The sequence below is a fragment of the Spea bombifrons genome, chromosome 13, assembly GCF_027358695.1.
Source record: "Spea bombifrons isolate aSpeBom1 chromosome 13, aSpeBom1.2.pri, whole genome shotgun sequence".
In the NCBI taxonomy this organism is placed as follows: domain Eukaryota; kingdom Metazoa; phylum Chordata; class Amphibia; order Anura; family Pelobatidae; genus Spea; species Spea bombifrons.
This window is the reverse complement of record NC_071099.1, coordinates 20430373-20446207: the sequence shown is the minus strand read 5'-3', so window position 1 is coordinate 20446207 and position 15835 is coordinate 20430373. Positions and strand designations below refer to the sequence as shown.

The 15835-nt window shown below is 51.2% G+C and overlaps 1 protein-coding gene across 1 annotated transcript; it reads left to right on the top strand.

The window, feature by feature from the left end:
- The first annotated feature begins 423 nt into the window (after window positions 1–423).
- ERN1 (endoplasmic reticulum to nucleus signaling 1) lies at window positions 424–10996 on the top strand. The gene is made up of 22 exons (XM_053452793.1): window positions 424–590; window positions 3079–3199; window positions 4237–4270; window positions 4658–4730; window positions 4973–5045; window positions 5157–5279; window positions 5624–5725; window positions 5803–6064; window positions 6423–6501; window positions 6596–6761; window positions 6960–7078; window positions 7176–7364; window positions 7610–7880; window positions 8034–8121; window positions 8316–8505; window positions 8592–8691; window positions 9016–9215; window positions 9615–9762; window positions 9992–10119; window positions 10207–10330; window positions 10563–10630; window positions 10781–10996. Exons 1-22 carry the CDS (start codon window positions 540–542, stop codon window positions 10994–10996), a joined length of 2925 nt encoding a protein of 974 aa, XP_053308768.1. The 5' UTR covers window positions 424–539.
- The last annotated feature ends 4839 nt before the right edge of the window (window positions 10997–15835 follow it).

Genomic DNA, 15835 nt, shown 5'->3' with positions numbered 1-15835 from the left:
TTATTATTATTATTATCATGTGTTGCCTTTATGGGGTATCGCGTTATATCATCTATATGTTATTAATATTATTATTATTGCTCGGGATTGTCCGATCTGTTAGATCGTAAGCTCCCTGGGACAGGCTTTCGAATCATACCACTAGACTGTATGCTGCTCTTGTGCGATGATCTCCCATTATTTGTGCTCCTTGGCACAAGAGCTCGCAATCTGCAGGAGGAAGCCCTCCATGTGTGATCCTGAAACACCTGGCTGCTTCTACCCCTGGTGGGTGCGTTTGCCCCGGGCAGGGGCTTCTTCCCCACCTCCTCCGTGTCTGGAGCTCTGCCCGATCATCCAGGATGTTTAAATGGATAGAGGAGGGGGGAGCGCGCCTGTGATGTCACCGGGGGCGTGGCCGCACTGATCCCGGCTACAGGAAGCGGCAGCACATTGAGTAGTAATGGAGGAAGGTACAAACAGCTTTCTGCCCCTGTGTTTGTTGCCCTGATTGTGCCCCCCGCCCCCGCTCCTGGGGCAGATCGAACTGTGGAGGAGACATGAGGCGGCTCCTGCTGAGGGTCATCTGCTGCTTTTTGCTCCTCCAGATGGTAAGTGTGATGCCACCTACCCACCCACTTACCTGCCATGGCTGGGCAGGGGGTACCTGCCTGTACTCGGGTCACCCAGCTGTGCCCCTGGACTGGCAGTAATACCCCACACCACCGCCTGCCACTCCTGGGGGTAGGCAGGGTGACTGTCTGAGCACCAGACAGGTGAGCCACCCTCTGCCACACTCAGAATTGGCACTCTAAGGGTTAAGCTGGCAATGTAACCTTCAGCCCCCTCCTCCCCAAATACCCCTCTCCTGCCCCCTGTGATTACCGGCGATGCTGGTGTCAACCGGCGTTTATCCCAGAGTTACCGTAAGGGTTAAGCCTACCATATGGCCCAACTGGACTGTAAGCAGTGCCCTGTACCGTAAGGGTTAATGATTTAGTGGTGGTATTTATTGTATCTTTTAATGGTTAACCCCCCCAGTCTATGCCAACTCTGTGTAACTTCATGGTGTGGGGCAGTTAGTGTCTTGGGGACGAGGGTAAATAGAGGGCTACCGATGGTGTCAGAGGGGGGTAAATAGAGGGCTGCCGATGGTGTCTGAGGGGGGTAAATAGAGGGCTGCCGATGGTGTCTGAGGGGGGTAAATAGAGGGCTGCCGATGGTGTCTGAGGGGGGTAAATAGAGGGCTGCCGATGGTGTCAGAGGGGGGTAAATAGAGGGCTGCCGATGGTGTCAGAGGGGGGTAAATAGAGGGCTGCCGATGGTGTCAGAGGGGGGTAAATAGAGGGCTGCCGATGGTGTCAGAGGGGGGTAAATAGAGGGCTCCCGATGGTGTCAGAGGGGGGTAAATAGAGGGCTGCCGATGGTGTCTGAGGGGACGGGGGTAAGTACAGCGGCATTTGACGCCCCGCGGAACGGCCATCATTATGTGGGCCAGGCTGCCAGAAAATGCTACCAAGTGCCGTGGCGCAGGCCGCTGTTGTGTTGTACTAGAAGTGGCATGAGGGACCCCAATGTCTGGGGGCCCCGTGGGGGGAGGGGTTAGTGTGCCATGCACATGCGTGTGGACAGTCCCCCCTGCTAGTTCAGCGTGGGGGTTATATATGAATTGTGATTCTGGTGCACACTCTAAAAAGTGGTCTTGTCACCATAGCAACCAGTATTCCACTCGCATAGCAGCAGCGCCCCCGGATCCCTGTGTGTGTGTGGCCCCTTTATACCCGTTTATGAACGGTTTGTTTGCCCCTCGTGAGCATCTCTTTTGCTCTGGTTAATGAGAATTATTTGCCCCATGTGGGGTAGTTGGGGGCAGCGTGATTGGGCCAGGTTAGTCCTGGATGGTGGGATGGAGCCCATACGGATGCGACGAGCGGCTATAAGGTGCAGTTGGTCCCCCTAGGAGGTAATCCTTGGCTGTAGTGTATAATCCAACGGCCCTAGGGCCCAGCCAGTGTTCCAGGGGTTAATGACTGCATCGTTCTGCGCTTATTTAGGGTTTTGGGTTTTCCATCAGGTTAAACTGCCACCACCCCCCCTGCCCCCGCCGGGAGCTCTGCTCTCAGTTTATGCCCCTCTCGCCCCCCCCCCCCCCCGCCGGGAGCTCTTCTCTCAGTTTATGCCCCTCTCGCCCCCCCTGCCGGGAGCTCTGCTCTCAGTTTATGCCCCTCTCGCCTACCGCCCCCCGCCGGGAGCTCTGCTCTCAGTTTATGCCCTCTCGCCCCCCTGCCCGCCGGGAGCTCTGCTCTCAGTTTATGCCCCTCTCGCCCCCCCCCCTGCCGGGAACTCTGCTCTCGGTTTATGCCCCTCTTGCCCCCCTGCTGTTATCGTAGAATGCCCCCAGGCGGGGCTGTTATCGTAGAATGCCCCCAGGCGGGCTGTACGGGGGCAGATCTATCCCCGCCGAGTGTGCTGTCGGATGTTGAGATAACAGTCTCGGTTCCCGGCGAGCCGCGTGGCACTATGCCCGTTCTGCGTGTTCCGGTGCGTTGTTTGCGTGTTGAGAAACCGCTGGCTGTGTACAACACGCCAAGTAATTTAATGTCATTAATATATTGGCCTGTAACGCCACATTTACCCCGTTACAGGGCAGTTCATCAGCCTGGCTCTGAAATCTGTTTGACCCGGCCCCAAGCGATGTGTGTAGCGTGTGCTTGCGCAGCTCCAGGCGGGACGGGTACTTTGGCAGGTGCTTGGTTTGTTTGCCTGTCCAGGTACCGGCACTGGGAAGCGAACACGTGTTTCCGGGGTCACCGAGCGGAGCTTTCAGGGCTGGATCTGCTATAAACAGAAGTGAAATCGGCTCTGAGATAATAACCGGTCCGCGCTGTGACCGGCGTCTGATCCACGGGGGGGCAATTAAACTTCTTTCTAATCGCTTATCTGTATCGGGGTATAAACACACGCCTTGGTTATTAAGATACGTATTGCTACATGTTATATGTGAGGGTTATGCCTGTCCTGATTCCCCCCCCATGTGTGAAACGCGTCGGCCATAACGTGTTTTTTTAATATATATAAATTTTGCCGCCTCTGTTCCAGGACGGCCGGAGCTGCAGCGCGGCGTCTCTGCCTGAATCCCTGCTCTTCGTGTCCACGTTGGACGGGAGTCTTCACGCCGTCAGCAAGAGGAGCGGCTCCATCAAGTGGACGTTAAAAGAGGGTGATTATACGTGATCCGTGAGACCCTTCCCCAAATCCCAGGCGTTCTGTTTGTTTCCCCTCTTGCTTTGTCCCCAAACACGCGGCAAGTAATAATGCGATCCACTCCCTGAATAAATACGGAATAATATTTAATGATATTATTTATTCACGCGGTGTCCACGCCGTGGCAGGGTCACTGTGTCCTGGGTTGGCCGGTCTCCATGTTCTCGGATCACAATAATCTGCTACCCGTGTGTTCCTTCCACACCGGCTCTGGGAACCGGTCAAAGATTTCAACGGGGAGTAAACGGCCATTATCTGAAGCGGCTGCTGACCCCGTTGGCTAAATACCCCGCCTCGCCCTGTGCAAACGGCCCCAAAGGGTGAATGTTACCCCTGAATGACGATCTGAAAACCCCGCATCATTCTGATTGCGTAAATTGACTGACGGATACAATCTTTCCCGTTACCGGAGAGGAAAATGGGAGTTTTCACTTTAGGGCATTAACCCCTAACTGCCGCGATGTGGGGCAGAACCCCTGGAGTCGCTGACTGCCTCTGATTCCATTACAAATGTCACATTTCTGCTTTGCTTGCTGATCCAAAAAATATGTGGGGTACGGCCCAGCACCCCATGCCGTGGCATTTCGGGTCGTGCCCTGATCTGCACCCCCCATAGCTACACCTCAGGGGTTAGGAAGTCCCTCCGCGGATGAGGTCCATGGTGGTCCTATCTGCCCCGGTCTGTGTCGGAGCCCTTTCCGCAACGCTTTGGGTTTATGGCGAGCGTATGATGGGCTCTCGGGGCCGCTCCGCGATTTCTCGCGTCTTGCATCATTCCCCTGAAGTGTAAACACTGGCTGGATCTGCCTCCCTCTATCAGAGCAAACCGGGACAGGGTGAGGAGTGCAGGTTACCGAGGGGCAGAATATTGACGGCCGCGCAGGCCCGTTAACCGGGTGATGTTTGCGTAGCGCTTGGGGTCTTTGATTTGCAGCGTATTCTGATCCTGACGTTTCGTGTGTTTGTTTTTTTTTTTTTCTCCTTCTTCCACAGATCCCGTACTTCAGGTTCCGACGCACGTTGAAGAGTGAGTTCACATCCTCCCTGCCTCGCCTGAAGCGTATTTACCCAAGGCGGGGTGTTTATACCATATTTACCCCAAACCTTTGCAGTGGAACCCAGGTGCACGGGTTGCATTTAAATGGGGGGGAAGCCGTTTCCTTCTGCACTCCTCTGAGCATTTCAGCAGCGAGGGAACATGCGCGGAACGCGTCGCCTGTCCCGCCACCCTTTGTATTTATTTGTTCTGTATGGACAACACAGCCATTTCCCGTCAGGGCGCAGAACCAGCGCCGTGCAGTTTGGGTCTGCAGGCCGTCCCTTAGTCTGTCCCCCCCCCCCAGGGTTTTAGGGTCTCCTTCTCCATGCCGGCCATTCACTGGCGAACTGCTGGACGCTCTCTGTTTGTTTTCAGGCCGGCGTTCCTCCCGGATCCAAATGACGGCAGTCTGTACACACTTGGCAGTAAAAACAATGAAGGTCTAACGGTAAGGGCCGTCTCTTCACCACTAACCGGGTAACCGCTGCGTGAAGCGATAGCCTGCGTGCCGAGGGAGAAGGGAACAAAAAAGGGAGACGGACAAAGGAATGAGTTTTTCCTCGCCAGACCGTATGGCTGTCGCCAGAAAGGGCCTGCCGGCCTGCATGGGCTCTGTGGGGTCACGGGAGGCGGGTGGTGACTTTCCGGTCCGTCTTCCGGTAATGACCAGTTTTGGTGTTTTCTTTGCAGAAACTTCCATTTACGATTCCCACGCTGGTTCAGGCCTCGCCGTGCCGCACCTCCGACGGGATCTTATATATGGGTGAGTAGGCGATGCTTGAGTTAAATCCTGTTTTCCTTTTTTTGTTGGCGTCGATCTGCTGAACGGTGTTTATTGCTCAGTCCGCACTGTTCTTTCTCTCACCGGTTACAGGGAAGAAGCAGGATATTTGGTACGTCGTCGACCTGGCAACCGGGGAGAAGCACCAGACGCTGACGTCCTCTTTTGCCGAGAGCCTCTGCCCCTCCGCGTCTCTCCTCTACCTTGGAAGAACAGGTATTTGCCTCTGCTGCCCCGGGACTTACCCCTGTTCATTGTATTTAGAATCCTCATAAAATGAAAGTGTTAAATCTGTCCACGATTTCCCCAAAATGAACCAATCGCCCCAAAAGCTAGAATGCAGAATACAAATAGCTCCAGAACCGATCTGAGATGTCTGGCGCTCAGTAGCCGGATAATGGGTTATGTTGGTTACCTGATGAAAGGCCCGCTGTGCCGCTGTTAACACTGTCCATTCATTTATGATGAAGACAAAGCTATAGCGTAACACGGTTATTACGCCGCCTGGGAAGGGAGGACGGGCGCATGAGTTTCACGCAGACAGGTGCTTTGATTTACAGAATATACCATCACCATGTATGACACCAAAAATAAGGAGCTGCGCTGGAACGCCACTTACTACGACTACGCGGCGACGCTCCCCGACAAGGACACCAAATACAGTAAGACACGAAGCCGCTCGCGCTTGGCCTCGCAGGGCGACGGGGAAGCCGCTTTCTCAAAATCTCCTTTCTCCCAGAAATGTCTCACTTCGTGTCCAACGGCGACGGGATGGTGGTGACCGTGGACAGCGAGTCCGGAGACATCCTGTGGATACAGCATTACGCCTCCCCGGTAGTAGCGCTGTACATCTGGCAGAGGGAAGGCCTGCGGAAGGTCGTGCACACGAACGTGGGTGTGGAGACTCTGAGATATCTCACGTTCATGTCTGGAGAGGTCGGACACATCACCAAGTGGAAGTACCCGTTCCCCAAAGAGACGGAGACCAAGAGCAAACTCACGTGAGTGCGAGTTGTTTAAATCCCAGACAGGGGCAGGAAGAACAAGGAGATGGACAGCGGAGTCTGTGGAAGGGGTTAAATCTGTAATTTAACCCCTGTGTGATGTAGAATCCAACATTTCCTGCCCTTACCTCTCGCACAGCCCCTCCGGCTGCTTTGCCTGAAATCAATAAAATAGGATTCGGCCCCCTTCATTCTGCGCGGGGTTAAATTTATATCTTTCCAGGATACAGGACAAAGGGTAAAATCCTAAATTCACCCCCAAAATATTTGTAATCGGAGCCGTTCCCCGGATCTGTCCCCTTCCAACGCGTTCCGCCGTCTGGGCCGCTTTCCTGACGTTTCTTCTCATTTTCAGGCCCACGCTGTATGTGGGGAAATACTCCACCAGCCTCTACGCCTCGTCATCCATGGTGCACGAGGGGGTGACCGTTGTGGTGAGTGGAGAGTAATAATCTGAACAGCCTCCTTTCTGTTTTTGTATATGTTATTTTGGGGTAAGATATTCTGTTCCTTTTGTTTCTTCCACAGCCCAGAGGGAGAACGATTCCCCTGCTTGACGGCCCGAAAACGGAGGGCGTTACGATTGAGGACAGCGGTGAGTGTGAGTTCACACCCAGCACAAACCTGAAGGCTCCCTCTGGAATGAAAGGAAGGGATCGTCTGAATTACTGGAAGAACCAATGGTTGCTTATAGGTATAATACTGCCCCCTACAGGGCACGATCGCTTACAATGCAGGCATAATTCCTGCACGTGCAAGGACCTCCCGTACCGCGGTCAGCTGCGCATGTTCTAAAGGGGCAGATCTGCTTTCATTTAATAATTTTGGTGCAGAAAAGGCTTATTTGTCTCCGATTCCAATCTGATGAAATAACGGTTTCCTTCTGCCTAAGGTCACCATGAGATCCCACTCTCTGCACCCACCAAGATCTTGAACACCTTTCCTGCCACCCTACCCAGAGGTCAAGAGAACATCATAGAAGACAGCACAGAGAGGTCTCGCTTCAAAGAGGTGAGTGCAAGCGGCCTGGAGAGTCTCTTGTGAACAGCGAAGGCGCAGACACGGCTCGTGTGATGAGTGGTCTCTGAGGTCTGGTTTCTCTCTTCAGGAAGTCCTGGCAAACGAGGCTCCTGAGGATGAAGAGACTTCTTACTCCAAAGACGTCAGCGACGTGTCCAGTCCGTTTCCTCCCAAGCCGGAAGCTCCTGTCGACTCCATGCTAAAGGACTTGGCCACCGTGATATTCAGCACCTTCCTGCTGGCTGGCTGGGTGGCATTTGTGATCACGTACCCCAAGGTAACGTCATTGAGCGGATTACACCGTATTGCGGAACGGTGTTCTAGTGGGCAAATCTGTCCGAGGAACCCAGAATCCCTGCTGCTCTGCTCTGAACTAGGTGGTATTGGGAAGCTGCAGGCACAGAGCTGCATCTGCTCTAATGCTCCTTGCATGTTGGAGGGGTGGCTGGGCGCGGATGTATGCTGGGCGCGGATGTATGCTGGCCGAGTCTGCTCCATCTGACTGAATATATATGCTTTCAGACCGTGCAGCGGCAGCAGCAGCTGCAGCATCAGCAGTTCCAGAAACAACTAGAGGAGAAGATCCAGCTCCTGCAGATGCAGCAGGTCACTTTTCAGACCCCTGCCGAGGGCAGCTCGGAGGGGGATTTCTTGGAAATCTCTGGAGTGGGGGGCGAAAGCTCTGCTCATAGCACTCCTAACCTGTCTCCTAAGGCCTCAAATCATTCAGTCTACTCCAACATGTCCACATCTGAGGTCGGCAGCGTGACCTCCACTGAGCAGGAGGAAGAAGGTAAGAAGGTGGTGTGTGACAGGCGGGTTATCTGGCAATGGGCCCCGTGTCTGACGTGCTGCGGGGTATCCGCTGTCTCGTGCTCAGCTCGTGTATCTGGCGGGGGCATTATCGCGCTCCTCGGATGTGTCGTTTTATCTGTTGCTTCCTCAGATGAAGACAGCCGAGTGACCGTCGGAAAGATCTTGTTTAACCCGAGAGACGTTCTGGGCCATGGAGCTGAAGGCACCGTAGTTTACAGGTCAGGATAACGCTTGCCATTAGTGGTTTTCTGCAGGCTCTGTACAGGGAGCTGACAACGTGTTGGGTCTCTTTGGCCCTGGCGGCCCTGTTAAAGTGCCAATGAGCCTGCAAGTCTGTACTGCTGATGGAGTCCGTGTTTGTGTTGGGAATAGAGTTTTGATGATTTTGTTAACTTTTTTTTTTGCGCCGCAGAGGTCGGTTTGATAATCGGGATGTCGCGGTGAAGAGAATCCTGCCGGAATGCTTTAGCTTTGCGGACAGGGAGGTGCAGCTCCTGCGCGAGTCGGACGAGTATCCCAACGTAATCCGCTATTTCTGCACGGAGAAAGATCGCCAGTTCCAGTACATCGCCATCGAACTTTGCGCGGCCACTCTGCAAGAGGTAACCGACTGCGTCTTCATTCATGCGCTCGGCAGCCAGGCTTATGGTGACCGCCGGCGTCCTTTTCAAACCTTTACTTATTTCAGTATGTGGAGGAGAAGGACTTCGATCGCCACGGTTTGGAGCCTCAGACCCTTCTGGAGCAGACCATGTCTGGACTCGCGTACCTACATTCTCTAAACATTGGTAGGTTCTCCCTTATTCACTGCTACATTAACCATTCACTGACCAAGCCCGTGCCACAGAGGGTCCCTGGTAAAGGGGTACTTGCTGCCCTTGCTTTGCATTCTGGGTATTTAACAGCAGGACTGTCAATAGAACAAATGAAAAAGCAAAAACCCTTGTGACGTCCAGGAGACGTGACTCTGGCTTTCTTGTTTCGGAGACAAGATGTGGCGTCCCTTGTTTCATCATCAAATGTGATGAACCCTTCAAAGGCTCCAGCCGTGGTGTAGGTTGTTGTGAAAAAAACTGTTAGCTATCTGAGAGTTTTGAATTTTCCCTGCTCAGTGCACAGAGACCTGAAACCCCACAACATCCTCATCTCCATGCCGAACGCCCACGGTAAGGTGAAAGCCATGATCTCTGATTTCGGTCTGTGCAAGAAGCTGGCTGTGGGGAGGAATAGCTTCAGCCGGCGCTCTGGGATCCCGGGGACCGAAGGCTGGATCGCCCCCGAGATGCTGAGTGAAGACTGCAAAGAGAATCCGGTAAGGAGCATCCTGATACGCGAAATGATTTCACAGCGAGTGGAGGGATTCCAGCGAAATGTGCGGCCGCCCAGATAACATCCCTGATCTGCATTTTCTTCAAACCTGCCGGTAGTGCTGAGAGTCTTGGGAGTTGTGGCCCAGCGATACTTGAGTGCTGCCTACCCCGGGAGAAATGTAGCTCCATGTACTAGAGCTGCAGAAATATTTGATCCTTATAGTAGGTCTTTGGATTTGCGTTTTATAATTTGGCCCCTGGTGCGCACACACGGTGATGACTTTTTCATGGAGGTGATCCATAGAGCACCGTCCGGTCGCGAGCGTCGGCTTCCGCCCGTGGCCGCTGTATGTGGAAGGGCTCGGTGGGGTTTAATAAACTGACCTGCGTTTCGTCGGCAGACTTATACCGTGGACATCTTCTCAGCTGGCTGTGTGTTCTATTATGTGGTATCGGAGGGGAAGCACCCGTTTGGCAAGTCCCTGCAGCGGCAAGCCAACATCCTTCTGGGGGTCTACAGCTTGGACAGCCTCCAGCTAGACCAGCATGGTGAGTGGGACGGACCCTGTAGGTCCACGCAGGGTCCACGATTAAAAGCAAAACGCCTTTCCATGGCGGCCTTTGTTTGCCTCCTTTTAGAAAACCAAAAAAGTTGCTAAATGTTTTTCTGGGCTTGGAAGGGTTAGGGCAGTTTAGGCTTAATGACGTCTGTTTGATCTGGGGGGGGGGGTGTTATGATCCCCGGTGTTGTGAACGTTTCTTGACTTTTCTTTCTTAGACGACCTCATTGCTCACCAACTCATAGAGCAAATGATCGATAAGGACCCCCCGAGGCGTCCGTCAGCAGATGGGGTCCTCAAACATCCATTTTTCTGGAGTTTGGAAAAGCAGCTTCAGTTTTTCCAGGTTTGTGCGCAGGCTTTTATGTTTTCATGGTCATATTCTCGTCGTATCACGGAGATTGAGCGTGGTTCTGCACCCCTTTTTGCTCAGGACGTCAGTGACCGCATAGAGAAAGAAGCCCTTGATGGTCCAATCGTTAAACAACTGGAGAAAGGCGGGAGACAGGTGGTGAAAGAGGACTGGCGTGAACACATCACCGTCCCGCTTCAAACAGGTACCTGAATGACATCATCACTGGGAACTTGGGCCTGGAAATGCCTAAAATATGGCGGCCAAGGCGACTTCTGCCTCCACAGGCGGGAGCGGCCACCATCTTTGTGGAGTCCCTCTATAATGCAATGCAGCAAATAGAATTCATTCACAAGCTCAGCTGCTGAGTATATTTTATATTTGCTGCATTTTACAAGCGTTGTTGGCGGTAATTTTCATTGATTTATTCCCTGCAGATCTCAGGAAATTCCGCAGTTATAAAGGGAAATCCGTCCGCGATCTGCTCCGAGCGCTGAGAAACAAGGTCAGTCTGTGATAAATGAAACCTCCGTGTCCACCCTGGTCAGAGCGCGTGGCTCCTGTCCTCTGCCGTTTTGGGCTTCACAAGTGGGGTCTAATTTTACAAATGTCTTTTTTTCTTTTTCTGAATTCGCCTTGTTTTATTTTACACCAGAAGCACCATTACCGGGAGCTGCCGCCGGAGGTGCAGGAGACTTTGGGCTCCGTCCCCGATGAGTTTGTCAGCTACTTCACCTCGCGCTTCCCCGGCTTGCTGCTGCATACTTACCTGGCCATGCGGACGTGCAGCAGGGAGCGGCTGTTCCAGCAGTATTACCACCAGGCTCCCGCGCAGCTCGTGCCATGCAGCACGAGTCCCGACGTGGCCTAAATGGAAGTCACGCAAACTGGTTTTGGGACCTGCCCTGGACAGGCTACAAAGTGCCTTTTTAATATTCCACCAGTAAGATGGCGGAGGCCGAGAGGGCGGCCAGCAGGGAGGCTGCAAGGTCCGTGGCTCTGTTGCACTATACTTTTCTTACGTGGGACGATCGCACGTTTTCGATGTAAAGCGGTTTTCGGCCTCCACGTTCAGACTGTTGCTGATGGGACACCGGTCCGGCGGACGCACCGGCAGGATTATGGTAACGTGGCCTTCAATGGACGCTCTTTTAAGTGGATTTTACAGTCCGTTTTATCTGGGGACGCGCTCAGCTTCCCAAATCATCCTGGCCTACTTTCTTTTATCTCCAGTGTTTTGCTGCAACTCGCCAACGTTAGTCATTGTAGGAATTTTCCGGCTTTGCTCAGAAGACTTTTTTGCTACCCCGATGGCATTAAATGCTCCGTGTGGGTATCGTATGAAGTACTTGGATCTGGTGCGGCGGGACGCAGGCAGGTCGGAGGGGTCTTGGAACTGACTTTCTATGCTAAGTAAAGATTGTAAGCTTGGTAGAGCCGGATTCTGGGCCATCTTACGCTTTGGGAGTTTTTTTATGTTTTAATTTTTTTTATTGAAGAAAAAAAGCTGAATGTATTTTTATATGTTTTTATACTGTTGGGGCGATCGCCTGTACTGTGTACTTGGCCCGAAGGCTCCTGCGCCATCGCTGATGATTACGTTGGAGAGCCCTGTGGCCCCCAATGCCGGGGCTGCTTCAGAGGGAATTGGTTATATTTTTGGATCCATAAATTCTAGATTCCGTTCCGGGGATTTCTTGGGAGCCAGCTTTGACGAATGGATTGTTTTCGGTAGATCCAGGAGTCGGGGCCCTCCTCGCGCTGCTTCCTGATTTGCATACAGAGACGTCCACCCCGAGGGGCTTTGTGGTTTGTTTTTCCTTTCTATGCATTTTATACACAAACTGTACATGAAGCATTAATGTGGAAAATAAAGTCTGTACGTTCAAACCTCATCTTCTTCCCCGCATGTCTTTCATTATAAAAGTTCCTTAATGGTTTCAGGGTTTTTTTTTCTTGGGAATCCACAGTAACGAGTTTATTGCACCTGGTACGCAACGATCCCTGGCTTAAAGCTGAGACTCCCGCTAATTCTCTCAGTGACGTTTCTACACATACGGGTTTTCTGGATCTCATCCAGCGCAGCTTGTGTTGATTGGTAACGACAATTACACTCCTATCATGCGAAGTCAGCCAATGCATGCTGAAACCTGGGTATGCCTCGGCATGATAGGAGTTACAAAAGTCCATCAAATTCAACCCTTCTACCCAACCTCCCTATTTTTGATCCAAAAGGAGGCAAAAAGAAACCCTAATTAAGCGACTTCGACAGAGAAGACGATTCCTTAACTTTTATAAGGAGTCTCCGTGACGTTTCTACGGATCTCATCCAGTGCAGCTTGTGTCGATTAACAGCAAACAATTACACTCCTATCATGCCAAGTCAGCCAATGCATGCTGAAACCTGGGTATGCCTCGGCATGATAGGAGTTACAAAAGTCCATCAAGTTCAACCCTTCTACCCAACCTCCCCATTTTTGATCCAAAAGAAGGAAAAAAGAAACCCTAAGTAAGCGACCTCAACAGAGAAGACGATTCCTTAACTGTTATAAGACGTCTCCGTGACGTTTCTACACCTACAAGTTTTATGGATCTCACCCACTGCAGCTTGTGTTGATTGGTAACAGCAAACAATTACACTCCTATCATGCCAAGTCAGCCAATGCATGCTGAAACCTGGGTATGCCTCGGCATGATAGGAGTTACAAAGTCCATCAAGTTCAGCCCTTCTACCCAACCTCCCTATTTTTGATCCAAAAGAAGGCAAAAAGAAACCCTAAGTAAGCGACTTTGACAGAGAAGACGATTACTTTACTTAACTGTTATAAGACGTCTCCGTGATGTTTCTACACATACAAGTTTTATGGATCTCATCCACTGCAGCTTGTGTTGATCGGTAATAGCAAAGAATTACAATCCTATCATGCCAAGTCAGCCAATACATGCTGAACCCTGAGTATGATAGGAGTGTGATGGCTGCTCATCATATATATGTATATTTGTTTGTTTTGTACAATTTTGGGGTTACTTTTAATAAAAGTGTGGTGTTTGTTTTTTTTAATGGGGGGAGGGTCAGTTTCACCCAAGTGAAGCCTGATTTTTGGTTCCGGTCCAGAATTTTCATTGCGGTGCATCCCTACTGTTTACCCCAATATGCTGCAGTCACGGTGAGGGATATGGAACCGGCTGAGAGCGGGGGCGAAAGTGTTAACACCAAATCCCTTGCGACCTGTTCCTATTCCCAGCAACCACCAAATTAACCCCTGAAAGACTTTATATCCAGGTGTCTTACATTACCCCAAACACCTTAAAAACAAGGTAATTAACCCTTTGCTAACGTTCTTCAAAGTAGCGAGTCCATATTAGAGAAAGACCAGAGCTGATTAATTGATAAAAGGTTTCACAGAAGCTGCATCTGCCCAGAAACCCCGCATTTAATCACCACTGTATACAGGGCCCGATGGCGATGTTCTCCATGAATTTAAAAAGAAAAGCACTGCGATTATCCAAAACCCATAATATATAAACCAGGCCGGACCCCTGGGAGTTACTGGGATTATTAACATGGAGGAAGGGGGTTACAGCAGCATCCCCACCCCCTGGCAACACTGGGGGTAATTTCAGACAGGGTTAGCAGCTGTCTAACAGCCGGGCTGTTGGTTGTTCTTTGCCAGACATCACCGCTGATGATCCCCGGTGCCGCGTAGCAGTAGTGTATACACAGGCTTCAGGCTCAGTTAGGGCTGGCAGCGCCCTCTGCTTCTCTGTGGGTTTACTCAGTCTGTGTTGTTCAGGTTTTGGATGCGCCCGGGACCAGCCGATTCACATCAATGGGTAGGCGTCATTTCGGCGATTGTTAGACTGTCACCATGTCAGGACACAAGCTGCACCGGATGAGATCCATAAAACCTGTATGTATAAAAACGTAACGGAGACACCTTATAAAAATTAAGAAAACAGTTGACGAGGAACAGTAGAATTTAAGGAATCGTCTTCTCTGTCAGGGAATCCATATCGAATGAAATCACAGAAAGCAGGTTTCGGCCCGGAGCAGCTACAAATCATTCGGTGGGTAAATCCGCCGCTCAGTGTTAAGAACCCTCCAGCTTCTGATAAACCACTTATGGATCTAGCCGGTACACCGGGACCAGCTTCTGCCGAGGCGGGAACACCACCAATCCCAACACAGAAACCAGCTCCTGATAAACCATGTGTAGATCCAACCGGGACCAGTCTCTGCCGAGCCGGCAGCCGCGCTAATCCCAACCGAGAAACCAGCTCCTGATAAACCATGTATAGATCCAACCGGTACACCGGGACCAGCCTCTGCCGAGCCAGCAGCCACACTAATTCCAACACAGAAACCATCTTCTAATAATGTATAGATCGAACCGGTACACCGGGACCAGCCTCTGCTGCGCTAATCCCAACCGAGAAACCAGCTCCTGTGAACGAGAAGATAATGCACAGAAGATAGAGAAAAATAGAAAGTCCGCTGAACGAACAGCGGATGAAGCGGGACAGCGAGGATGTTTGGAAGAACGACAGCGTGCACAATCTGTTAAAAGGTGTGCCGGGCTGGACGGAGAACGGGAAGGTTTATGCACGAGGTCACAGCAAAGAACACAATCGAAATCATACCTTTAAACAACTCACCAGTGCCCCAAGGAAACGAAAATGTCACCTTCTACTTAGGCTTCACGTATATCTGTTTCGTTGCTTACAACATACAGGTGCGAGACTGAAACGGACGTTTAATGATGCAGGCAAACAGCTTCCCAAACAATAGCGCAGTTGGCATGTTACGGGAGAAGCTTTCCGACGACGTGATTCTGCTTCCCGTGTCTTACCTTTACCACGTAGACCTTTATTTAACAGAGTCCCTGCCATGACACAGAAGTAGCAGGGGGTTAAAAGCGCTGTCCCACTTCCTAGATACTTATATTACGCACACCTACAGTATACCTCGTAAATAAGTATGCCTTTTTAAAATAATCCATTGTACCAAACTGTACGGCTTAAACCTGGAAAAACTGCCTTCTGAGCAGCACCCGGGCTGAGCACTAAAACAGCTCGTTTTCTTTCCATTAAAAAAATCGATTTCATATCTTGTTTTTGTATATTATTACCTTGTTGTAAGAGGATGAAAAAAAAAAATGAAAAGCTTTCAACCAAACTTTGCATTGATTTTCATTTTCCATTGCGATGTAAGGCATGTTTAAGGTACATTTCCGTCTTTAAAATAAATGTTTAGTGAATCTGTTACTCACCGGTAGCTCGTGCTGGATGCCGGGATATATTCTCGGAAGCAGGAATACATTCTCTCTCTGTCGGGAAGTTCGGGCGGCACGAAGCCGAGCCAAAGAGAGAACGGACAGAGCCAGAAGACGGATCCGTGAAAACCAACGAAAGGCTACCTGCGCTTACGGGCATACAAGCAAGGGAAAATCCTTCTCTTAGCTGTCAAAAGAAAGGGTCTTAAAAGTACGACTAACAGCACAAAAGCGCAGCCAAAGACAGACCAAAAATAACAGGTTTACCAACCACTCACCTGGGCTGATGTGGCCGCGGTCCCATGCCTCTCAAATAGCTCCTGAAATACATCGATATGGTGGCACGGTCTGGCTGAATTCACACAGGCCATACCCCTAGAAGAGTGCCAGAAATGCTGCGCCGATTCCCGGTTGGGTCCATCTTAAAAACATTGGCC